At 33.5% G+C, this 26,785-nt stretch overlaps 2 protein-coding genes and 1 pseudogene across 3 annotated transcripts; 1 reads left to right on the plus strand and 2 right to left on the minus strand.

The window, feature by feature from the left end:
- The first annotated feature begins 8,164 nt into the window (after positions 1–8,164).
- LOC112758139 (mitogen-activated protein kinase kinase kinase NPK1) lies at positions 8,165–13,012 on the plus strand. Of its 2 annotated transcripts, none has more exons than XM_025806738.3 (17): positions 8,165–8,792; positions 9,053–9,094; positions 9,388–9,453; positions 9,552–9,662; positions 9,750–9,830; positions 9,913–9,990; positions 10,104–10,186; positions 10,340–10,424; positions 10,496–10,596; positions 10,824–10,863; positions 11,045–11,101; positions 11,181–11,227; positions 11,317–11,470; positions 11,573–11,806; positions 11,903–12,234; positions 12,300–12,379; positions 12,547–13,012. In XM_025806738.3, the coding sequence occupies exons 1-17, from the start codon at positions 8,487–8,489 to the stop codon at positions 12,648–12,650; spliced, it is 2,001 nt and encodes a 666-aa protein (XP_025662523.1). In that variant the 5' UTR covers positions 8,165–8,486; the 3' UTR covers positions 12,651–13,012. The 2 variants fall into 2 exon arrangements, with proteins under 2 accessions (XP_025662523.1, XP_025662524.1); XM_025806739.3 differs by having other exon boundaries at positions 12,315–12,379.
- On the minus strand, positions 12,934–17,587 carry LOC112758140 (pentatricopeptide repeat-containing protein At3g05340-like; annotated as a pseudogene).
- Positions 17,588–18,025: 438 nt separating this feature from the next.
- On the minus strand, positions 18,026–23,257 carry LOC112758141 (mannosylglycoprotein endo-beta-mannosidase). Its single transcript, XM_025806740.3, has 11 exons — positions 22,962–23,257; positions 22,697–22,835; positions 22,362–22,589; positions 22,177–22,235; positions 21,911–21,959; positions 21,324–21,554; positions 20,676–20,845; positions 20,350–20,554; positions 19,376–20,044; positions 19,051–19,278; positions 18,026–18,936 (listed from the first exon to the last, which is right to left on the minus strand). The coding sequence occupies exons 1-11, from the start codon at positions 23,108–23,110 to the stop codon at positions 18,154–18,156; spliced, it is 2,910 nt and encodes a 969-aa protein (XP_025662525.1). The 5' UTR covers positions 23,111–23,257; the 3' UTR covers positions 18,026–18,153.
- Positions 23,258–26,785: the final 3,528 nt, after the last annotated feature.

Genomic DNA, 26,785 nt, shown 5'->3' on the forward strand with positions numbered 1-26,785 from the left:
TTTAATTAAAATCTAATTCCTTCTCTTCTCCTTTAAGTACGATTTTGGTCTCTAAGGTAGGGGATAAAAAATTTTTTCGTCCCCAATATTTTTTTCTTACAAAATTGTCCCTAAAATTTAACATAGTTTTAAAATCGTCATTTTTACCAAAATTTTAATTTTTTATTACTAAATTACTCCTAATTAAAAAAATATATAAAAAAAAGAAAAACGAGTTAAAGGGCTGGGCAACAGGGGAAGGGAATCACGCCGGGGGGGTTTCAGGGAAGGAGGTGGGGATGGGAAGGGGAAGGACATTCGCCGTCGCTGCTCGCCGTCGCTGCTCGCCGTCATTCAGTCGCTGGATCTTGCCGCTGCTCCTCGACGTCGACGCCAGCAGATCCACAAGGGTGGACATCGCGTGCCACTCGCCGTTTCTGCTTCTCCTTCTCGCTCGATTGCCAGTCGCCTTTTGTTGTTGTTGTTCAAGAGGACAGGATTGGACCAATGAAATCCAGCAACAAATCCCTCTAATTAATTTTTCATTGACAAATCCCTTGAAAAGCCTTGCTGCTTCTGTTTCTTCTGATTTTGATTTTGATTTCATTATTTTTGTGCTTTTGATTCTGATTCTGTTCTTTGATTTCATTGTTCTTCTGATTTTGATTTGTTTTGCTTTTGATTGTTCTTCTACTTCTATTTTTCTATTTCATTCTGATTCTGTTTATGCTTCTATTTCATTCTGATTCTAATTTCTGTTTATGCTTCTGATTACATTGATTTTTATGCTTCTGATTACATTGATTTTTATGCTTCTGATTTTATTATTGTTGCTGCTGGTGTTGTTGTTTTATTGTTGCTTTTGCTTGATTTTGGTGAGGAAGGGGAAGGGGAAGGGTATTTTAGTGCGAAGGACAATTTTAAAATCAAGTTAAACCTTAGGGACGATTTTTTAAGCAAAAAAAGGTTGGGGACGAAAAGAATTTTCAGCCCCTACCTTAGGGGACCGAAATTGTACTTAACCTTTATATTTACTATATAAATCAACATCCACTTCACACATTTTCTTTATCTCTTCTCACATAATTTCATACCTCTTTCTCTTTCTCCCTTTCCATTCTTGCTATTTTTTTGCACAACTAGAATTTGGTTTATGACCATAGTTTTTTTTTTTTTTTTAATTTGCTAAACGTATGTATTAGGTGATTGTGTGATTGTATTCATTAATTTTTCTATTTCTTTCTGTAATTGTATTCATAAGTTATATAATGTCTTTGTCGTCTATATATCACTTTTTTTTTCTTTCAACAATTTATATTTTTTTAATATAATTTAGTTGTAACAATATTGTTGAAAATACATGTTATCATGATTCATAAAAAATAAAATTAAAAAATTAAATATTGTTTTTGATTATCAAAATTTTAATAATATTCATACTTGTATTTTATCTAATAATTTTATTATTGTACCATAATATTTAAATATAACCTAAAACAAGATATAAAAAAACAAAAGTAACTATTTAAAAAATAAAAACAAAAAATAATGATATAAAATCAGGTGAATAAATTTCAATTGAATATTTTTATTTATTTTAAATTATCATTTATCATCAACTATTATAAAATTTAAATTAATAATTATATATTATTAGACAAAATTTAAATTTTGTAATCAATTAAATTTAATTTATATTATTATTTAATTAAATTATAAAATAACGGTTAAAGATAATTATTATTTATATTAAAACGTTTTTTTTATATATCTTTTTTTGAATAATAATATTATTAAATTATATATAAATTATTATATTAAATAAATGTATTGTAAAATATTTTTTATAAATTAACTTTTAAATTTAATATTAATTTATATATTATCTAATATATTCCTAAATAAGATTAATCCTTTTCGCGTATAGTGCGAATCTTAATCTAATTGTTAATTATTTATAAAGATGCGCACAAGATGAAATATAATGGTAAACAAAATTCTAAGGATGTTGTAAAATAAATAATAAAGATATAATAAATATAAAATAAAAGTGGAAGTAGAAAACACAAGTATTAATATTAGCTAATAATAATCTCACTATAATAGGAATAATTTATGTATCTATATTAAAAGAGAGAGAAGTGTTAGCAATATATAAGAAGAGTATTATAGTAAAGAGAGGAGAGAGGAATGCTTTTTCTATGTAATTGTTGGAGGCTTAAGCCTCTATTTATATACGTACATGAGGTAGTTTTTTCAACTTCATATTAAATGTAGTCATCTTTGAGAAACTATATATCATGAAAAATGGGCATCCACGTAAGGTGTGATAAAGTATCCTTATCACAACACTCTTCCTTGGATGACCATTTAGGATTATACCTCGTTAAAACATTACTAAAGAAAGATCCAATGGAAAAAAATCTTAGTGAAGGAAAAAGAGTACAATATCCTTTGTGACATGGACTGCCTGATTAAAAATCTTGTAAAGAAAAACCCAAGGAAAAAAAAACCTAACCAAGAAAAAAAGAGTACAGTCTCCCCCTCTTGTCGACATCAGTTGATGTCTCGAAATCGACGCATCCCAATCTCATGTACCAATCTTTTAAAGGAGGATTTTGGGAGTGACTTTGTGAATAAATCTGCCAGATTGTCACTTGAGCGGATCTGTTGGACATCAATTGTCCCTTGATTTTGAAGATCACAAGTGAAGAAGAATTTGGGAGAAATATGCTTTGTTCTATCACCTTTGATATATTCACAATTAAGTTGAGCAATGCATGCTGTATTATCTTCAAACAGGACAGTTGGAGCTATCTTATGATCAATCAGTCCACATGATAACAGAATATATTGGATCAAACTCCTGAACCAAAAACACTCGCGATTTGCTTCATGAATCGCTAGTATTTCAGCATGATTAGAGGATGTTGCTGCAATTGTCTGTTTCGTGGACCTCCATGATATAGCTGTACCACCATATGTGAACAGATATCATGTTTGGGATCTCCCTTTATATGGATTAGACAAGTATCCAGCATCTGCATAGCCAACTAATGGTGACTTGGATCCATAGGGATAAAACAACCCCATATCAACCGTTCCATGAAGATATCAAAAGATTTGTTTGATTCCACTCCAGTTTCTTTTGGTTGGAGATGAATTATACCTTGCTAATAAATTCACAGCAAATGATATATCAGGTCGTGTATTATTAACAAGGTATATTAGTACTCCAATGGCACTAAGATATGGTAATTCAAGACCAAGGATATCTTCATTTTCTTCTTTAGGAGTTAGGACGGAATTAATCCTTTTCCACATCCAAAGATCTTACGATCATTGGGGTATTCAAGGGATGTGACTTATCCATATAAAATCTTTTCAAGATCTTCTCTGTGTATGTTGTTTGATGAATAAAGATCCCATTTTTTATATGCTCGATCTGCAGGCCGAGACAAAATTTAGTCCTTCCAAGATCTTTCATCTCAAACTCTTCTTTTAGAGTTTTTATAATTGTTGGAATCTCTTCAAGAGTCCCAATGATATTTAAATCATCAACGTACACAGCAATTATAATGAATCCAGATGCAGATTTCTTTATGAAAACACATGGACAGATATCATCATTCTTGAATCCATTTTTGGCCAGATACTCAGTAAGACGATTATACCACATTCGTCCAGATTGCTTTAGACCATATAAAGATCTTTGCAATTTGACTGAGTATAACCGTTGCGAATATTCATTGGATGGTTTAGATATCTTTAGTCCTTCAGGGACTTTCATATATAGATATCCCGATCTAATGAGCCGTATAAATAGGCTGTTACCACATCCATTAAATGCATATGCAGTTTATGATATGCAGATAAACTGACCAAATAGCGCAATGTTATTGCATCCACTACAGGGGAATACGTTTCTTCATAATCTATACCGGGCCTTTGTGAAAAATCTTGTGCCACAAGTCAGACTTTGTAGCGCACAACTTCATTTTTCTCATTCCGTTTTCTCACAAATACCCATCGGTATCCAACAGGTTTTACATCTTCAGGTGTACGGACTACAGGTCCAAAGACTTTACATTTTGCAAGTGAGTCTAATTCAGCCTTCATTGCTTCTTTCCATTTTGGCCAATCATTTCTTTATCGACATTCTTCGACTGATCTTGGCTCAAGATCCTTATTTTCATACATTATATTCAATGCCACATTATATGCAAATATTTCATTGACAATTGTTTTATTTCGGTCCCATTTCTCTCCTGTAAAGACATAATTTATCGAGATCTCGTTATTTTCACAATTTTCAGGTACCTGAACGTCTTCTGGCATTAAAACTATATCAGAATTTTGGACAACTGCAGGTGTCTTTACTATGTCTTTTTCAACAGGAATAGTATTTACCTCTTTTCTCTTTCGAAGATTTTTGTCTTTGGAACCGATAGGCCTGCTCACTTTTGGCGTGTATTTGCTTCGGTGGCAATTTGTCCAATTGGGACATCAATTTGAATTGGGGCATTTTCCGCTGGTATATAAGACTTGGATATCCTTTTTGTATCAGAAAATGCATCAGGCAATTCATTTGCTATTCTTTGCAAATGTCTAATCTTTTGAACTTCTAGTTTACATTGCCCTGATCGAGGATCTAAATGCATCAATGATGATGCATTCCAATTAAGTTCCTTTTTAGGAAGCTTATTCTCTCCCCCTAATATTGGAAATTTTGATTCATCAAAATGACAATCCGCAAATCGGGATTTAAATACATCTCCAGTTTGTATCTTAAGATACCTCACTATAGAGGGAGAATCATATCCAACATATATCCCCAATTTTTTTGGGGTCCCATTTTGGTGCGATTAGGTGGTGCAATGGGAACATATATCGCACATCCAAATATTCTTAAATAGAAAACATTTGGCTACTGGCCAAAAGCTAATTGCATAGGAGAGAACTGATGGTAACTCGTTGCTCTCAAACAAATAAGTGTTGTGGCATGTAAAATAGCATGCCCCAAACCGAGGTTGGGAGATTTGTTCTCATAAGTAAGGGTCTAGCAATTAATTGGAGGCGTTTAATAAGTGATTCTACTAACCCATTTTGTGTGTGAACATAAGCTACTAGATGTTCAACATTTATTCCATTAGCCATACAATAAGTATCAAATGCTTGGGAAGTAAATTCACCAGCATTATCAAGATGAATTGCTTTAATTGGATTTTCTAGAAACTGTGCTTTTAATCGAATAATTTGAGCCAGTAATCTCGCAAACGCCAGGTTGCAAGAAGACAATAAGCACACATGTGACCATATCGAAGATGCGTCTATTAGGGCCATAAAATATATAAAAGATTCACATGGTGGATGAATAGGTCAACATATATCACCTTGAGTCCTTTCTAGGAATTCAGGGGACTCAAATCCAATTTTTACTGGTGATGGCCTTAAAATTAACTTTCCCTGAGAACATGCAGCACAACAAAATTCACTAGATTTAAGAATCTTCTGGTTCTTTAGTGAATGTCCATGGGAGTTTTCAATAATTCTCCGCATCATAGTTGTTCCCGAATGACCCAATCGGTCGTGCCAAGTTATGAATTCATTTGGGCTAGTAAACTTCTGGTTTACAGTGGCATGTGATTCAATTGTACTAATCTTGGTATAATATAACCCAGATGAAAGTGAGGGCAACTTTTCTAATATAACCTTTTTATTTAAATCATGAGTTGTGATACATAAATACTCATGATTTCCCTCATTCATTGTCTCAACATGATATCCATTTCGGTGAATATCTTTGAAACTCAATAAGTTCCTCAGAGACTTAGTAGACAATAGTGCATTATTTATTATGAATTTTGTTCCTCCGGGAAACAAAATTATAGCTCTTCCGGAGCCTTCAATCACATTGCCTGAGCCAATAATAGTATTAACATATTCTTCTTTTGGCACAAGATGAGTAAAATATATATCACTTTTGATAATGACGTGCGAACTTGCACTATCCGCAAGGCATACATCTTCATTATATATCTTTGTCATTTTCTTCAAAGATAAATAATAATAAAATGAGTAGCAATACATGCACAGTCAAATTGAATTCTTGATTGGAATTATTTTTCTAAGAAACACTGCACATAATGTCATATACTAAAATTTTATTTTAAAAGTTGACACATTTAATGATTTCAAAATTCATAAACATTAATATTTCATTATTTATATACATCATATTTAAAACTTAAATAAAACTTAACAATAAGTTCTTTACATTATTTATTTACATAGATACTTAACAATCCTACATATTAAACTATTCCATCATTGATCAAATGACCAATATTTCCTTCAGGGTCCTCAAAGAAATCAGATACATCATAATGAGTGGTGGAATTTTCAGCATCATTTGAAACAAAATTTGATTCCTTCCTTTGTCATCCTTTTTCAAAGATGCCTAGTAAAGATCGACTAGATGCCTTGGAGTACGACAGGTACGTGACTAATAGCCCTTTCCACCATAACGGAAATACTTATTTTCTGTTGATTTATTTTACCCAATATTTCTTTCTTTATCCCACTTTTGGTGAGATCCTCTCTTTTGAATATAATTTCTTTTCATTCCATAATTTTTCTTGTTATTAAAACCTTGTCATTTACCGCTTCTGGGGTAATTTGCCGCATTTACTTCAGGAAATGGGGCAGCGCCAGCTGGGCGCGTTTCATGATTTTTCAAGAGCAACTCATTGTTGCGTTCAGCAACAAGAAGACAAGAAATTAACTCTGAATATTTTTTAAACCCTTTTTCTCGATACTGCTACTGTAGGAGTACATTCGAGACATGGAAGGTTGAGAAAGTTTTCTCCAACATATCATGATGAGTTATCTTTTCCCCACATAATTTCATTCATGAGGTGATTTGAAACATTGCAGAATTATATTTATTTATGGATTTAAAATCATGCAGACGCAAGTGCGTCCATTTATATCGGGCTTGAGGAAGTATCACCATTTTTTGATGATTATACCTTTCTTCAAGGTCTTTCCAAAGATCTGCTGTATCTTTTAATGTGAGATATTCATTTTTCAATCCTTTGTCAAGATGACGACGAAGAAAAAGCATGGCTTTAGCTTTATCCTTCTGGAATGCATTATTTTCAGCCTTAATGGTATCTCCAAGATCCATTGAATCAAGATGAATTTCAGCATCTAATATCCATGATAAATAATTGTTTCCAGATATATCAAGAGCATTGAATTTAAGATGAGAGAACTTCGACATAATGAAAATTTGTTACCTGGGTCTTCCTAAAAATTTGATTAGAATCTCGTGCTAATAACGTGTTGTAAAATAAATAATAAAGATATAATAAATATAAAATAAAAGTGGAAGTAGAAAACACAAGTATTAATATTAGCCAATAATAATCTCATTATAATAGGAATAATTTATGTATCTATATTAAAAGAGAGAGAAGTGTTAGTAGTGTATAAAAAGAGTATTATAATAAAGAGAGAAAAGAGGAGAGGAAAGAGGAATGTTTTTTCTGTGTAATTGTTAAGCCTCTATTTATATAGATATATGAAGTAACTTTTTTAACTTCATATTAAATATAGTCATTCTTGAGAAACTATATATCATAAAAAATATAATTAAATCGAATATTATTACTAATACTAGCGTCTCGTCTTAACCTGTGGATTAGATATTTTTATTCAATACGAGATAAAAACACAAAATTAATCATAATTTAGTGATTAACTATTGTGTAGAGGTAATTTTCTTAACATCAGATATCGTATTTCATTTTCTACTGAAAACAATTCTGATTATATAATTACAAATAACAATTTATATTTAAATATACGGATTTACATACAAATTAATAAATCCATTAAAAAAAACCTCATCAATACTCGAGTATTATTTTTTTTCATCGTTTATAATATTTTTTAGTTTAATAGGCCAAAAATTAATTCATCGTGGATCTAAATTTTATGTTTTTATTTAAGAGTTTGTCGTTGGCTAATAAATTATTGCATACATAAAGTGAAATTCGAACCTTCAATACTTACTTAAGTAGATGAATAAATTTATCATTTAACTAATTCAAATTAGTTTAATACTCAAGTATTAAAATTTAAAAGCAGTAAATGAGTAAAAATAGACAATCTAAGTCAAAAACAATGATGAATTTTACAAAAAGTTCTGAAAAGGTAAAAGAAGTTGTACAAATTAACAAACAAGTCCAAGTAGCACTCTACACTTAACAAAACGGCCCCAAAAGATTGACGTTATTCCATTCGCAAGTCACTAAAATTTGAAAAGAGAAATCCGCAACCCCTTTTCCCTCCTCTCTCTATGCTCTTCTCTCTCTCTTCGCCGGAGCCAACGTCTCTCGTTCTTCACTCTTCACTCTTCACCCTTCACCGCATTCACTTCTCACTCATCACTCATCACCGCCGATTTAGAGACAGAGAGACAGAGAGAAGAGATCACACAAATGCAAGATATATTCGGATCAGTTCGGCGATCGCTGGTGTTCCGTGCTTCGCCTGAGAACGAAGAGCACTCGCTGAGAGGAACCCTAGTTGATAAGATCGGTTACTGTATACGCAATTCCAGAGTCTTCTCTAAGCCCTCACTGTCGCCACCGTCCTTGCCGCCGATTCCCAAGGACGTTGCTGCTGCTGCTCCGCCGCCGCCTACGATCCGATGGCGCAAGGGCGAGTTGATCGGTTGCGGCGCCTTTGGCCAAGTTTATGTTGGAATGAATCTCGATTCTGGAGAACTTTTAGCAGTTAAACAGGTCGCTTCCTTTTCCTTCATTCTTCCTTTGCTTTTTCGCTTTGTTGCTAATTTCGGTTTTTGTTTTTTATTTTTACTTTGCTAGCATCTTGTTGATTTTAAAGTGGATTTTCATTTTGTCTTATGATTAGCTCTCTGTTTCTTAGGAACTGATATTTTGTTTCAATCACTTCTTGAAATTGTCGGCACTTCTATTTGAACTCGTTTCATTTTTTAGATTTAACACTTGAATTGATTTCGTTTTCCTGTCTGGGTTTTCAGGTTTTGATTGCAGCGAGTAGTGCTTCGAAGGAGAAGGCACAGGTTCGTTGTCTTGATTGAGTTCCATTTGCCACGGATTCTGATTGCATCAACTAAAGCAATTTGATGCGACTCAATTGTTATACATTTCCAAATAATAAACATAAAATTTTGAGAGTTATAGATGTTTATTTATTTACTACTATGGTTCAATACCGGTATTAACCTGAAGTAATGGGAAAACAAATTTGTTTTCTCATAAATCATAATATTTTGGGATGTCATACTATTTGAGATCCTGATAAATTAGCTGACTCCTTGTGCTGTTGTTTGATTAACCTTTTGCATGCTAACAGGCTCATGTAAAAGAGCTCGAGGAAGAAGTTAAGCTTCTTAAAGATCTTTCACATCCCAACATTGTTGTGAGTATGATATTCTATTGGTGGAAGAAATTGATAAATCAGTTAGTTAACCCAAACTATTTCTTTTCTTGACTGAATAACTTCTTTTTGTGCTGTAGAGATATTTGGGTACAGTTAGAGAGGAGGACACCTTAAATATTCTCCTGGAGTTTGTCCCTGGTGGATCCATATCATCACTGTTGGGGAAATTCGGAGCTTTCCCTGAGGCAGTAAGTTGTATCTACCAAACTAGTGTACTGGGTAATTTTATATGCCATACGTATATGATATTATATTTCCACTAATTCATTTAACAGGTCATAAGAACTTACACAAAGCAGTTGCTGCTTGGACTTGAGTACTTGCACAAAAATGGAATAATGCACAGAGATATTAAGGTGATTTTTCTTGTAGTATCATTGATTAGCATGTCAGATCTCCTTTTTTGAGTGACTAATGTTCACTTGTAATCAATTTCAGGGGGCCAACATTCTTGTAGATAATAAAGGTTGCATTAAACTTGCAGATTTTGGGGCCTCCAAACAAGTTGTTGAGCTGGTAATCCAAGTCTTCTCTATTTCTCTACTATAGTTCTATTAGATATACTATTTTGACTTTGTAAGGATCTTGTATCTGCGTATTTGTTGAAGAAGCGTCTTTGTTTGATTTAGGCTACTATTTCGGGTGCCAAGTCTATGAAGGGTACTCCATATTGGATGGCTCCTGAGGTTATTCTCCAGACTGGACATAGCTTGTAAGGCCGAGTTTATTTTTATTTTTTTTTACCTTTGATATACTATTAGGAACTTCCTTGTTCCTATATACCGTACTAAGGTCCTTGGTCATATATATATATAATTTTTCAGTTTTTCTATGCAAGTGTATATTGATATTGATGCCTTTTCAGCTCTGCTGACATATGGAGTGTGGGTTGCACTGTGATTGAGATGGCCACTGGAAAGCCTCCCTGGAGCCAACAATACCAACAAGAGGTATCCCAAATTTTGACTCATTATATTCTGTTTGAGGTGCTCTCTGAACATCTACTGAAAAATTGGACCAGGTTGCTGCTCTCTTCCATATAGGGACAACTAAGTCTCATCCGCCAATCCCTGATCATCTCTCTGTTGCAGCCAAAGATTTTCTGCTAAAATGTTTGCAGAAGTATGTTTATTTTTATTCTTCTCTGCTTTCTCTCTATCCAAATTAATTCTACTTTATTTCTTAGTGTGAATGACTAATAAATTCTTTATTCTCAAAATGTACTTGCTGGGTTTTATCACCTGGGAAAAAAAAAAAAAGAATACATTCTCAGTGATAAAGGTGTTTTATTTGGTTTCCTTTCTAAATGTTAGTTTTTGGGTTGTGATAAATACATTATCCTTTTGCAGGGAACCATATTTGAGGCCATCGGCATCAGAACTACTGCAGGTAATTCTATGAGCATTTCTCTTCTGAATGCGCCCAAGAAAGCTGCACTATTGAAGTGGACATTTGATTCATTTAAGTTACTGTTATCTATAACTAGTGGAATGTGTTGTATTAATATCAATGTTTTGCATTCAAATATTCAGTTCTCGATAAGATTAACTGAGTTTCTTACTGGGTGCAGCATCCCTTTGTTACTGGTGAACCTATGGATTCTCTTCCTGTTTCATCTACTGTCGTGGTATGTATTATGCATGACTGTTGGGTATAAACACTATGTATATTTGTTAATCCAATTAAACTACTTTTTCTTCTCATAGAAAAATTTGGAAGCTTCATCTTCTTGTGCTCCAAATGTTGAATCCTTGTAAGTAGTGAAATGATATTCTTCTCTGGACTTGTAAGATTGCAGTTGCTTCTTTGGCCCATGTTGACCATTTTTATTTTTTCAATTAGCCTTCGTTGCTCAAATTTGAATCTTGAGGACTCAGGAAATAAAGAGTTATGGGGAATTAGCAACGATGATGATGACATGTGTATGATTGATGACGACGAGGAGTTCTCTCAGAATGATGTCAAACACGAACCTTTGATCTCAGAAAATATTGAGGTGAATACTTTCAGATCCATGTCACTTCTTGTAGTTGATAGTATTTATTTCCCATGAAAGTCATAACCTAAGTAACCTTTTTTCCTGAAAAAATAAATGTAGAGCTTCAACCTGATGTCAGATCCCTCTGATGATTGGGTGTGTAAGTTTGATGGAAGTCCGGAATTGGAACATAAAGGAGTCAGTTTTGGCACAGATGAAAATGATAAGTCACTTGGTCACTTAGGGGATTATAACAAGGAGCAGAAAGATTTTTCCTTTCCAAGCGTGCCATCTCTATCAGAGGAAGATGATGAGCTCACGGAGTCAAAAATTCAAGCTTTTTTGGATGAGAAGGTATTGTTTCTGGTTGGAATCTAGTTAGTCCTTCTGCACTCTATCTTTTCTACAGTAAATGCTGTGCTGAGTGATGACTGTTTGCTTTTATGGCAGGCTCTTGAACTGAAGAAGCTGCAGACACCTTTATATGAGGAGTTCTACAACAGTTTAAATATGTCTTGTTCACCAAGTGTGATTGATGGAACAAGTGATGAAACTGCTTCTCGGAAGTTTTTGAAATTACCTCCTAAGAGTAGGTCACCAAGTCGGGTACCAAGCACTCCATCTAAAGCAGCTGACAATACTGGAAGTCCTGGAAGTAATGGCAGGTCCGCATCAACTGTTGGCAATGTAAATGATCATAGTTCACAGGACCTTCCATCTTCTCCCCTTAATGAATTTAAAGGGCTGATAGTTGACTCCCAGCAGGAACCTGGTAGCCCAAGGTTAATACTTTGCTTTGCTTTTGTTAGCTTCAATAATTTTCATAAATAAGTAATTTCAGTTCTAGACATTTTACTTTCAGTTTAAGCTTTTCGAAACAGAGAGAGTGGAAAGAAGAGCTCGACCAGGAGCTTGAAAGAAAACGAGGTTAGAAGTTTATTAACTTTGTTGTTAGAAGATTTTGCTATTATCTAGTATTTGTGCAATTTGTCAATCGTGCATAATTGAAAAGTAATTTGGATGAACCAAACAAACAAAAGAGGCTATGTTTTAATTTATATCTAATCTATTTATTTACTGGGACATGATTGCAGAATGGAGGCGCCAAGCAGGGGTGGGGTCAAAGACTTCTTCACCAAAGGATAGAGCTTTACATCGGCAGAGAGAGCGGACACGATTTGCTTCTCCCAGCAAATAAGATTGTTGTGTTAAGAGCGTTCATGCTGCCTCCGTGAATGCTTCTTATAAAATCACTGTGCTTGCAAATGCAAGTGTTGCTGCAGTTTTGTTGCGGTTACTAATGCTGTAGTTATATATGTCTTTTTGCCATTCTACACATGCTGAGATCCTTTTGTGTCTGAGAAGCTTCGATTGCTCTCCCAAGTGCTCTTGAGCTTGTCCGTGTTGTTCTGGCATGTAAAGCTTTTTATAGAAGTGTTGCTTGAAAATTTTACTTTATTTTTGGGGTCGAGAGAGATGGATGCTCGTCTCAAGTTTTATGCCCAATTGTATTATTAATATGAATATAGAAATAATCAGAACTAATGCCTTCTATCGGTAGTAGTAGTATTCACTATTTGAGACGAATCAACTATAACCAAATCCACTGTCATAGACTGATAGACTCATAGCTTAGGGGAATGAAAATGCATTTGCAAGTTGGAATCTTGAAAGGAAGAAGCGGAATGAGAATGCTTTCTACTCTTTGAAGTCTCTCTTCTTTCTCGTTCCCTTTCCCTTCAAGAGCTCAACTCATAATCACACCCTAGACAGAGTTGCTGCTGAAATTTAAAACCACTCAACATGCTGGGTTGAGGTTTTGGGTTGCTTCTTAGGTTTTTGAAATCGGTTATTCTCAAACTTAGCTTTAGTGATAAGTGAGTAAAGTAAGTCTGCCTCAGCCGATATATCGTAGGGTGCTTCTAGTATACTGCAACATCAAACATAAATGTATGAGAAATTAATGGAATGGATACAATAAAGCCTAGAACCTATATACCATTTGAAGCACGTTAATGGAAACGTGTGCTAGAGAGTATCGCCAAGAACAGTTTTTGTTGGACGACTAAGCTTAATTACCTGTCAAGTAGCTCCTCCAAGAGAATTCTTTGTGATGGGGTAACGTAATGAATGCAATTTCTAGGGCATTGTCCGACAGCACATTGAACTTGATAATCATCACCATGACCTAAATTATTGTAGAGTAAAATGGATTTTACAAAATTATGAAAATAATGTTGTTTACCCAAAGACATTTTGAAACTAGAAGAATGAACAGTAGAAGAAGCCAACCTTGAGAAGATGCACGCGCTGTTCCAGTTGAAGAGACAAACGAAAATGCATGAGGTGCTCTTTGCACACATGAACTTGAACATGCTGCACAAAAATTGTTCATAAGATGCTAAATATTACTGCATGGAGTAATGATTAGGAGTCCTAATCATCTTATTATTCTTCTAACGAGTAAAAATTCAAATATATATGTTATTTTTCCAAATCTTCCTTATTTAAAAATTAAGAAGATAATTAGGAGGATGAGTTATGATTTGTACGAGCACCTTACCTTTGCCAACACAGAGAAGCTCATTAACAAAAATATCAAAAGCTTCACACTCTGGTGCATCAAATGGATCTAAGCATTCCCTACAAAATGCAATTCCAAACGTTAGCATTACAAGCTGAATGCATATAGCGGAATCTGAAATTATGGAAACGGAGGTAAAGAAGAATCACCTTTCAATAATTTCTGATCGGGTGCAGTTGGAAAGTATCTGCAGCAATATGAAGTTAGAAAAATGAATACTATGAATACGTGAGTATCATGCGGAAAATTGTAGTAGCACCTGGTACGCCTCAATTACACGGCGAATCATGGAATCACCGTCTTTGTTAACATCTGGATGGAACTGCTTAACCTTTTTTAAAGAAGAGAAATCAGAAAAACATGAGTGAGTAATAGAATTATGATAAGAATGCAAAATATTTTTTAGTTTCTGAGAATTGATGCTGGTGTTTTGTACTTTGGATCGAAAAGCAGCTTTGATCTCGGTGGTGGAGCAATCAGGTTGAAGTCCAAGAACTGCATAAGCTGAAGCAGTGGAAAGAGGAACATCTCTGCTTCTGCAACTGCAACTGTAACTAATTCTTCTTGCTTGCTTCCTCGGAATGAACGGAGAACTGTGTTTCCGAAAGGGTAAAATGGTAATTGAGGTCGGGGTTGCTGTTAATGTTAAGCCACTCAACAACCACGAACCCATTATTCTCAATTACTCTTGTGGCCACAATAGTTCCATCCACTTTCTTAAAATTTAGATTTGTTATGGTCTACAAGATTCGTGAAACTAACTTTGGACTAAATTCGTGTTCAACAACAATTCTAAAGTTTTACGTAAAACAGAAAATAGATCCTCTTACATTTTTTTTTCGTGACTCTTACACTTTTTTTCGTGACTCTTACATTTTTTTTTTCAAGGTGTAGACTGTAATTTTTAATTTTTAATATTTTTTTATATTTTCTCTTAATCTCACTTACAAAATATATGGTGAGTACTTTCTCAAATGAGAAAAAAATTTGAAAGGATCAATCCCTAAAACAAGGGCCTAAAGACATGAATTAAAATGAAAAATATAGATGCATTAATTTACACAAAAAAGAATCTCATATTTGTTTTCTCACTTATATTTAGAAGTTCAATATTTATACTGTAAATCAGAAGTTATTGTGCACATAATAATTCAATTTATTGTGCACACAGTTAGTCAGTTAGTTGGATCCTACACAAAACACAATTATCGTAAAATTGTTGTATTTGAAAGGGAGGAAAATTATCGACCAAAAAAAGAAAGGGAAGAAAATTTAGTTGAATTATACTCATAATATTATTAGTAAATATTTGAACTAAGTATACAAAATAATGATTAACAAATGCCCTAAATCCATTATACTGCTGAGTGTCCTCTATTTAAAGAAACAAATCCAAGGCTGGATAATTTTCTGGACAAAAATTGAATTGGATTATCACTAGAAATTCAATGGTGAGAATAAAAGAAGCTAATAATCCTTTTTTTCTTGGCCCAAGTAATAGAGAATACACTTTTTATCAGGTAGATAACCTTCATCTTTCAGGTGTTCCAATAACCCACACAAAACCCAGTATATAATGTCAGCTTTTGGATGCAACTTGTCCCCAACAACGAAACTGTTAACCTTCTTATCAATCTCAATGCAACTTATGCCTACTTCCTTTGCTACTCCCATCTCTTTCATTCTCTTAATGGCACCTGCTCTTTCTTTCCATTTCCCTTCAATGGAGTATATGTTTGCCATCAAAACATAAGGAGCTGGCCTCTCTGGTGTAGCTAAAAATAATTGATCCGCGGCATATTTACCCATCTCAGAATCACCATGGATGCTACAAGCACCAAGCAATGCTTGCCAAATTAGTACACCCGGATTCTCAGGGAATCCCTCAATGAACTTTTTAGCTTCCTCAAGAAGTCCTGCCCTGCCCAACATGTCAACAACACAGGCGTAATGTTCCGAGCGAGGACTTATGCTGTGATCTCTAGTCATGGATTCTAAGAACTCCATGCCCTTGTCGACAAAGCCTGCATGGCTGCACGCGTGTAGTAGTGACAAAAATGTAACATCTGTTGGTGCTACACCCTCCATTCTCATCTCTTCATAAAATTCAAGTGCTCTAAAACCATCTCCATGGCGAGCGAAAGCCGCAATAATAGAGTTCCATGAAACCGAGTTCTTTTGACTCATTCCGTGAAAGACTTGGAGTGAGTCATTCAAATCACCGCACTTGGAATACATGTTTACAAGGCCATTACTTACAAAAGGATTCTGAATGAAGTTCTTCTTAATAACCAAAGAGTGAATCTGCTTACCAAGAGACAAAGACGTGTCAATACCAAATACGCCAAGAATAGCAGAAACCATGTTGGGATCCACTTCAATACCCAATTTCAACATTCTCATGAATATCTGGATAGCCTCCTCCTCAAATCCATTTTGAGCAAAGGCTACAAGGATTACAGTTAAGGAAATTTCATCTAGCTCCTCCGCAGACTCAAAAATTTTCCATGCTTCTTCTAAACTTCCGCACTTTGAATAAAAATCCATCAAAGCACTTTCAATGCATAAATCCGACTGCATTCCTAACTTCCAAAGCAGGGCATGAATTTTACAACCTTCCCTCAGTGCCTGTAAACCTGAACAAGCCATAAGTGAGCTCAAATAGGTCAAAATATTAGGACTCACTGCCCCGCAACGCATTTGAGCAAACAAATTCAAACTATCCTCATAAAATTCATTTTGCGCAAGGCCAGAAATCACTGCTGTCCAAGTCACAACATTCCTCTCAAGCATCTCATCAAAAACCTGCCTCCATTCACTAAAACACCCACACTTAAAGTATGAAGTTATGAGAGCATTTCCCACCGTAATTTCCTTCTCAAAGCCACCAAGAAACACCAAACCATGGATCATTTTGGTTAAACTAGAGAATCCAGCTCCATCACAAGCTGACAGCACTGTAGTCAGAGTTGCTTTATCAAATCCACAACACCCTGTCCCTGACTCACTCCTTTGCTTCTTAAAGAACATTAAACCCGAATCAAAATCCCTGTTTCTTAAAAACCCAGAAATCATAGTGTTCCATGACACCGTATCTCTCACGGGCATTCGATCAAACACCTTAAGGGCATCCTGCAGTTCACCACATTTCGAGTACATCGACAAGAGAGAGTTCCAAACAAAAAGGGCATTACGTGGGAACCTATCAAAATCGAATGATTGAGGTTGTTTGATGAGATGGGCATGGATGGAAGAACCAAGGCGAAGGTTTCCATCTCTGCCGCAAAGGGAGAGAAGAGAAGCTGAGGTTGGTGCAGAAAATGGGTTTTGAGAAGTTGGTAATGGTGGGTTCTTCAGATTGAAGGGGGAACTGAGAGAATCCACCAACGAAGGGATATAAACATTGAATTTCCATCTGGATTTCATCCATGAAATGGATCATAACAATACAGTGGTTCAATGAAAACCACATTACACAAAACATAACTACGTCTCACCACAGTATCTGGCTTAAGTGAAAATTAGCACTCATGTCAAAAAAAAAAAAAAAAAAAAATCCAAGTACAATGTGCTCTAAAAGACTTCTTAAAACAGAAATTCGAAGTTTTGATGTCTTTTAATGTATTGAAAATATAAGGAATTTATTTTTTAATAATTTTTTATTAAAACATTTTGTTATAATATTTTAAACTAATATCTTTAAAGTATTTGTTAACAAGTAGATATTCTACTCGCATAAACAAAATGCTAATACTAGTATTGTGTTAATTTAGTCAGAAACATTAAATAAATTAGTTCATCTTTTAATATAGTCTTGAGTTCAAGTTCATACATTAAAAGGAGACGGTTGCTAATGATTTTTCTAGCTAAAAAAATCAACTAAAATTTTCCTTATGTTTACCCTTCCTTTGTTAAATTTAAGAGAGGTAAAAAACCAATACTTTTTTTTTTTTTTTTTATCAATATTAGCCAACACTTTGAGCCTAATATTTTATAATTTAGTATTTGATTTTGGTAAAAAATAATAAACTTTGTTAGTCATGTAATATTACTTTTAAATCTAAAATACATGAGCATTTCACAAGGCTGTTGTGTTGAGTGTGATTATCATACAACTTCATAGAATGAAGTGTGCTTCATCGTAATTCCAAGCATGCAGAGCAACACAAGGAGTGACACCCTCAGGGTCAGTGACTTCAAAAGTCAACTCAATATGCATCACCTCTCCTGGGATCACTGAAATGTAGTTATCTGAATAATGAACCGGAAGAATTCTGGTGTCTTCCCCTTCCTTATTGTCCTTCTTTGAGGTATGAACAGAAAAATGAAGAAAGAAAGCAACACCAACGTCCTCCCCATTTATCTCATAAACTTTCAAACCATCACTTTTCCCAGCAAAACATCTCTGTAACCTCTTAAACCAACCAACTTCATGTTCCTTGTCAACCAAGGAATCTGCTGTTTCCAGTGAGTCCTTACCATCAACATAGCTGAGCCTACTTGTTGAACTTTTAGAGTATGGTTCTTTTGATGTGTTCTTCACTTGAATTTGAATTTTGTAAGTGGACCCTTCATTGGAAGTCTGGGATGTTATCCTGAGAGGTATTTTCTTCTTCCTATATTGCTCCAATAGCTTGTAATCTCCACCAGAAATATGTAACCAATAAAAGTTTCTAGAGATGGTTGTGTGATCTGACATGCTGTATAGTTTGAGAAGAAGAAAATAAACTAGTTCTGAATTTTTTGACTTCGGATAATCCATCTCAGAAATAGATGCAACTTTCTTTGGCAGCAAAGAGAGATTTTCAAGAATCTTATAGTACGAACATGTTCCTTCCAGATTCCACACTGAAGCTTCCATACCCACATTAGATAATTCTTTCAACGTAGTATTAACGACCTGTGTTGGGAAAAGATAAATTATAAAATCAATTGAAGTTATCATATTTGTAAAATGACGTGTCTAATTTTATTTCTAATTCATATAACTGAGCTTCATTTCATACACAATTACCTCTATAGAATATGTAGCCAGATTAAGTTGTATGTGAATTGGCTCGGCAGCACATCGACAACCATAGAAGCCTGCGGTTTGGTCAAGGAGATGATCATAAAACTGACCTCTCAGACCCGTCCAAGGATTTTGCGTCTTCCAAATCAATACACCGGTATATTTGCTCCACATTCGAGAGCTCCATCCTTCGAGAAGAGCTCTATATTGTACGTAATTGACAAGTTGAGCCTGACAGGATAATAGAATAAAAATTTTACACCAGCTTCAATGAAAGAACAAAGGAAGGAAAATCAGGAATGGCCAAAGATATGAAGACTTCTCTTACCTTCAAACAAAAATCATCAAGATCTTTTGCATCACCATAAAGTTGAATTTGATCATGAACATTGCTTGGTTTTGAATAAGGAATGTATTTATGGTACTCCCATATGGGGTTCGGAACTTCTTCTACATAACCATTGGAAAGTTTCTTAAACACTGGTATCTTCCATCCTTCCGGAGGCATTGTGGCTCTTATGGTAGATGCAACTGGCACTCCTACGGAGCCAACCTCTGGATTAAATCCATAATCATAATAATTATCCTTGAAGAAGTCTTCCGGATTTTGAATTTCATAAGGACCATCAGTGAAGTTCCCCTTTCCATCAGCAAACCCATCCCACAATGATCCTTCTATGTATATGCGTGTGCCATCAAGGTACTGACTGGGATCGGTCAGCTCCGGAGACAAGTGTCCTACAGATTTGTTAGTTTCATCTACAGCTTCAAACCAAGGATGAAGCCTCAGATCATTTTTCAAAGCAGTATTTATATCATCTGGTGGAGTTTGTTCATTTCCACCCACCCAGAGAGCAAGACTAGGATGATTTCTGAGAAGTTTCACCGTGTCTCTTGCACAAAACAAGAAAAGATCATGGTCTAGAGGTCCATTTGGATTTGATATTGGATCGCCACGTCCATCAACATCCCCAGTTATCCAGAACTCTTGCCATACCTGGAAGATTTAAACCAGAAGTATGACCATTTTCAAAACCAATGGTGGCATTGATGTAATATAAAAATAAACTATTAAGATACAGATACTGGGACGCAACAAAAGACCTCCAAAAGTACGCTCATAACAAAGTCATGTTCAACACAGACAATGAAGAGAAATACATAACACTGTTTTTAATAATGACAATTGAGTCATTCAAGTTTGTATGGGTTTTGACAGAGCAGCATTATTCAATAAATATCTTCAAAAAATATAGCTTAAGAAAAAGGATGACAAGTAGATATATCAGCAATATGGCTTACCAGAAGGCCATAATAGTCACAATAATGATAAAACTCTGGCCTTTCTGCAAGTCCACCACCCCAGCAACGAATCATGTTTAAATTCATATCTGCATGAAATTTTATATCTGCATTATACCGCTTCTTAGAAAGCCTCAGTAGCCCATCAGACAATATCCAGTTTCCCCCTCGAATAAAAATTGGTTCTCCGTTGACTTTAAACAACCTAAAAGATAAAAAACATGCAACAGACATATACAGAAACAGATTAAGATTGAATTAAGTCTACTAAGAAAAAGGTACAGAATACCACATTGAAGAAACATCAAATAAGAAATTCATCGTACCTCCCTCCAGTAGCATCATCAATATGGCTCTCAATTTTGCGGAACCCAAAGAGATGGCTCCATGAATCAGACTCACCATATTCTTTAACATCAATGTTAATGATAACATTGTACAAAGACTGCTTTCCCATTCCATTTGGCCACCATAAATTGGGCTTATAGAAGAAAAGCTGGGGAAGAAGATGCAGAAGAAAATAAGCTACAACAATGGCTATGATCACTTTGACTACTTAAAAATCTTTATATACTCTCTTGCTGTCAGTTTTGTTTCTTTGGATCACACCATCAGTATAACCACTTCAGAGGAACATCAAGTAATAATTACAACTTATGAATCCCAATATCTTGGAAATTGCTAAACATCACCTCATCAAATATGTCCCCTCATACCTGAACCTTTTATTTCCTTTTCCCAAACAAAGAAACACAGAGAACCACTTATTATTTATGGTATCTTGAACCTAAAAACTAGCAGCAGTATATCAAAGACTGTATGGTCATAATAGTCATTTAGGACTTCAGGTTCAGGATATGAAAGTTGATTTCAACAATTATAATAATAGGATTAGAGCAGTTTAAGAGTGAGAATAAGATACATCCACACAGTGGACTAAACTTTGTCAAAAGCAATTGAATGTTGTCACTGACCTCAGGAAATGTATACTGCACCCTTGAATTTGCTGGAACTGAGAGATATTGAGTTTCCACATGCTCCACTAGGCAAATGTTATCCTCAAGTTCCATGATCACTTGGATACTCAAAGAACACTCAGCAGTCCAGGAGCTCTTATTTTCCAACTCAGTAGTTGTGTGTAGATAAGCTCTTTCATAATTGTCAAAAAATGATGACACCAAGTGCGGATCAATTATTTTTACTGGCTGCACAAAACAAAGATACTGAAATCATCCTCCCAAGTAATGGTTAGAACTTAGAAGCACTATCAACTATCAAGAAGTAAACTCTAAAGAATGCTCAATCAAATTCATTAGCTGTATGGAAAAAGGTATCATAGCATTTCTCTAATTGTGAACTACAAAAAAACCAGTATATGACAGGACTAGCAGTTCTTTATATTTAACCATGAATACGGAAGGGAGAGGAAGGCAATGCACCGAACCGAAAAGGACGATCAGGAGAAAAAAGGCTAACTTAAATGGTCTCAATGACAAATTCTCATGCATGAAAAGAATTTGGGATAGTGAACTAAAATATTTAATATAAGTATATAACTCACCCCAGTAACAGAAATGGAAACTTCATCCCATATTCCAGTATTCCTATCTCTGCAATCAAATTCAACACTAGCATTAGATAAAGATGCATTTTGTTTTACATGACCCACTCTGTAGTGCACATTCTCTTCAAATTTTAAGCAGTCAACATGTAATGCTCAAAATGCACTATATTTAAAAGAATGATGGTTTTTATATATTATTTGACATAATTAAGGGAAAATAAAAGGAAATACATTGTCCATGGAACATTAATCAAGTAAGTGACCTTATTGGAGCTATCCAATCCCAGCCTTCCACATATTGTGTGGCAACATCCTTGCCTATCTGCAGAGCAACAAAAGAGAATGACTTAGACACACTACAATAATCAATCACTTCCTCTCTAACCCTCGTCAGGCTCTCAATTCCAAAGCCCTAACTGATTTAATAAGCTCTAAACCGTATCCTGACCTCGTGATCACCACCCTGTCCCCCTTCAGGAGGAATTCTCCCAGGATGATCGGGAGGGTGAACAAGAATAGCTAGAAGATTACTGCCATCAGGGTGAAGAATATCGGTGACATCAATTGCATGCCTTCGAAACATTCCTTTTGGCAATGTGATTTCGTGCCCATTCAAATACACATCAGCATAGTAATTGATTCCACGGAAGTTCAGATCACAGTGTTGATTGATAGACTGCAAAGGATTCAGTAATTAGTTAACTTATGTCAATCCATGATCCATCAAAACAATAAAGAAACAAATATCAAATAAAGAACCACAACAACAGAGCATCAACGTACCAGCTTACAGTTAAAGGTGGTAAAAAACCAGAAGGTATAATAATCTCTTCCAGAATCAGCAATATCTACAATGTCTTCATTTTGAAGTCCATAAAAGGGATCAGGCACCACTTTGTTCTTCACTAAGGTCCCCAGAACACTGTCAATTCAATAGATAGTAAACTACCACAAAGACAAGACTGAAAGGAAATGCATGAATGGATAGTAATTAAAAGCTAATAATGCTGTGTTTGTCACAATCAAGAGAGAGAGAGAGAGAGATTACGTTCCAGGGACGAGAGCTTGCATCCATGGTGAAGTGGGGGAAGTAGGGGGGTGAGTAGTGGTGAGCTGGATTCCAGTGAATTGGACTTCGGTGGACCTGGCTGCCAGCCACCCGGAATCAAGCACCGTCTTGCGGTGTTGCTCCGCCATAGTCGCCGGAGTTGAGAATAATTAGATCGCTGAACCGACACGAGTCAGAGAAATGAGAACAGAAATGGAAAGAAAAAGGGTAACTTTTTGTGTGTGTGTGTGTGGTTTTTTTTTTTTTTTTTTATGGTTGCTGTAAATTTTAAAAGAATAACCAGCATTGTGCTTAAGGAATTTTAAGTTGGAGATTTTTTTTTGTCTCAATAAATTTTTATTCCAAGATTATTAAAATTTATTAATTTTTGCCAATTAATTTATTAATATTTAAAAATATAAATAAAAATATATTATTAAATTATTATATTAAAAAAATTGAGTTAATAATTAAAAGTAATAAACAAAATTAATAAATTTAAAAAATAATAAAAGTATACATGTATTTTTACAAGATGGATAAATATACATTTCAATTTTTTAAAGACAATTGAAGGTGCTACATCACACAATAAGGTGTCATTTAGGCGATTGCTACCACCAAAAAAATTATTCAAGCCATAGAATGATAGAAATGATAACAAAATTTGATATTATTGGTACAGATAACTCCTTAAAATATTAAAATATACATTTATTCATCATATAAAAATTTATGTGTATTTTTATCCACCTTTTCAATTTTAATAATTATCTAACATTTATTTGTATGAATCTTAAAAAAAATACTTTTATCATATAAATGAATTTTTTTAATAAGACTAATTTATTTTATAATAATATTTTTTTAATTTAATTAATTATTTTATAAAAGAATTTGTTAAAAGTTTATTTATTGAACGTACATAATTAAAACTTAATTAAAAGCAAATAAACTAATTTATTTGATGAGAATAAATAAAAATTTATTAAAATTAAAATGTCTGATCTATAATTTTTTACGACCAATTTAGATATTTATTATTTTTAAATTATTAACATAATTTTAGCCTTATTATTAAAAATGTGTTTTAATTTTCTAAATTCGTTTTATTATTACTAATTCTATTTTTTATATTTCAATTTTGCCCATTCCATCTTTTTTCCTCAAGCTTTATCCTTTTTTATCTCATCTAATTCCTTTATCAACACTACCAACAAAACCAATGCCACTATCACCTACTGCCTCTCACTACAGAAAAAGAAAAAAGATGAAAGAAGGTGGAATAGCAAAAATGAGATAAAAATGACAAAATTAAAAAACCTTAAAATTTTAATGAATTTAGAAGATATAAATAAAAATAAAATTGATTCAAACAATATAAATTAAATGTTATAAATAATTTTAGAATACGTATCAAACATATATGTACATACTTTATGCAAAGATAAAAAGAAAAAGAATAAAGTCCTTCTGTTTTCTTCTTGGTATGTGGCATAGTGCTTTCTTCTTGATACGTGCGTGTCATGGTGATTGAGATGTTACGATGATTTGCCCAATTATAAAACACAACACGTGGAATTCTGTAAATATAAGACGCATGAAATTAAACGCCGCCATAATTAATCTTTTCTCTTTCGGATTATAGTAACACAATCTCCATTGTTCACTTCTAAGTTCTAAATGCCACATATAACTACTTACCAAACATGGGAGAGTGGTTGATCCTTCACACTTTCACTTAATAGTTAATCTACAAAAGTTACATCCCGCGTAAGATCGTTAACACAGTGTGTGGATGAAAGAGAGAAAATAAGTGGAAAGAAAATTAAAAAAAAAAAAATTTAGATATTTTTTTTTATTAATCAAAAATTAAATTTATAATTTTATCAATTTTAATTTATTTTTTTATTTTTATCTTATTTTTGAAAAAATAAATTATATTAAATTTATATAATTTTTTTATTTAATTGTTATTTTTATTCAAACAATAAAAATTTTATTTTTTTATATATTTTTTTTATTTTCCACAAATCCAAACAACTTATTAAAAGAATGAAATATATATATATATATATATACTTTTTATATTATGATTGTTTTTATTATTTTCTTCTTTTATATTTTCTTGTTACCTATGACATATTTTATGGTTTTAAAGAGAAAAAATTCTAAACGACTCTTGACAATTATCTCGAAAGACAAGAGATCTTTAATAAAAAAATACTATTTTTTATTCCTGATTTTTATTTTTATGAGACTAACTATTAATATTTTCTTTCTATATTAACAAAATAAGTCTATATGGCCTATTAAACTGTTGATTTATTCATTAAGAATTAATTAGGATTGATAAATTCTTTTTTGTTGAAAATTTTGTAGTCTTTTAAGGATAATTGTCAATGTTGTTTAAATTTTTCTATATTTTTTGTTATTTTTTCAAATATATTAGCTAAATTTACAGTGTAAAACTAAGAAATATTAATATTTTTAAATTATTTTTATCTATAAAAATTAAATGGAGTATATATACGTGAATACTTATGTGATACGTTAATCACTAATATATATATATATATATATATATATATATATATATATATATATATATATTAGTGATTAACGTATCAGATGAGTATGTTTTGAAAAGAAATCATTAACAATGGACTAATCAATCTCATAAAGTTAAGAAAAAGTATATGGAACTAAGAGGTTATCAGCTAAAAATTAAACAAAACCACATTAATTTATATTAATAATTAATTTTTAATTTTTTAAATTCAAAATTAAAAAAATTAAAATTAATTAAGTAAACCTAATTAAAACCTATAAAAGCATTCTTCTTCTTTCTCATATTAACCTACCCACTTCCAACAATCAACACACAGATCTCTCTCTCACCAATATTGCTGTGCTTCGTGGTGATGGGTGGGTTTGATTCTTATGCTTCTGTTAACAATGCCATGCTCACGAGTTATAGCAAGGAGGGATTCTTGTGTGAGGCGAAAAAGCTGTTTCATGAGATGGGGCTTGGTGGGAGGGATGAGGTTTTTTGGAACTTGATGATTGTGGTGTGCGGGCAACACCGCGAGGGATCGGAGGCGCTGGCACTATTCTATGAGATGGTTAGGATGGGATTGGAGGTGGACATGTTCACTATGGATAGTGTTTTGACTGCCTTTACTTCCCTCAAGGATTTGGCAGGGGGAATGCAGTTTCATGCCAAGATGATTAAGAGTGGGTTTCATAGGAATACTTATGTAGGATGTGGTTTGATTGACTTGTATTCGAAGTGTGTAGGGACATGTTAGAGTGCAGGATGGTGGACGATGGAGTTCTTATTTTGTATTCAACACACATGTTTGTAATTAGGGGTTTGTTGCAGATGTTGCTCTCTGCGTTTTGGAATATTATGTGCCGTTTTAATGATTAAAGAGACTACAAACTACACAATTACAAAATTATAAAAAAACATTCATTTAATATGAAAAAAACATTCTAATACTTAACAAAAGAAACATCCAATTATATTTTAGCAAAAATAATTAAATATCTATAAAATTAAAAAAAAATAAAATTCTTAAAAAAATAGAGACATTCACATTTGCAATACAAAAAAATTCAAAAAATATATAAAAAAACATCCATTTAGTATGAAAAAGAAACATTCTGATACTTAGTAAAAGAAACATCCATATATATTAACTCATAAAAATTTTGGATTCATCCAAAAGTATTTGGCTGGTTTTTGGCTAATACCCTTTTGGTTCCTAGCATTGCTCGTTAGTTAAATATCAATGACCGGAATGATATTTGTTGTCGGA

The sequence above is a fragment of the Arachis hypogaea genome, chromosome 16 (genome assembly GCF_003086295.3).
Source record: "Arachis hypogaea cultivar Tifrunner chromosome 16, arahy.Tifrunner.gnm2.J5K5, whole genome shotgun sequence".
In the NCBI taxonomy this organism is placed as follows: Eukaryota; Viridiplantae; Streptophyta; class Magnoliopsida; order Fabales; family Fabaceae; genus Arachis; species Arachis hypogaea.

Excerpts from the sequence above, each read along its gene's own strand:
- LOC112758139 (XM_025806738.3), top strand. The coding sequence starts at position 8,487 with ATGCAAGATATATTCGGATCAGTTCGGCGATCGCTGGTGTTCCGTGCT. Across the intron at positions 9,991-10,103 it reads CCAAACAAGTTGTTGAGCTG|GCTACTATTTCGGGTGCCAA; the intron begins GTAATCCAAGTC and ends TGTTTGATTTAG. Across the intron at positions 10,425-10,495 it reads GCCAACAATACCAACAAGAG|GTTGCTGCTCTCTTCCATAT; the intron begins GTATCCCAAATT and ends AAATTGGACCAG.
- LOC112758141 (XM_025806740.3), bottom strand. The coding sequence starts at position 23,110 with ATGGCGGAGCAACACCGCAAGACGGTGCTTGATTCCGGGTGGCTGGCA. Across the intron at positions 22,590-22,696 it reads CCACCTTTAACTGTAAGCTG|TCTATCAATCAACACTGTGA; the intron begins GTACGTTGATGC and ends AATCCTTTGCAG. Across the intron at positions 18,937-19,050 it reads TGGCTACATATTCTATAGAG|GTCGTTAATACTACGTTGAA; the intron begins GTAATTGTGTAT and ends TTCCCAACACAG.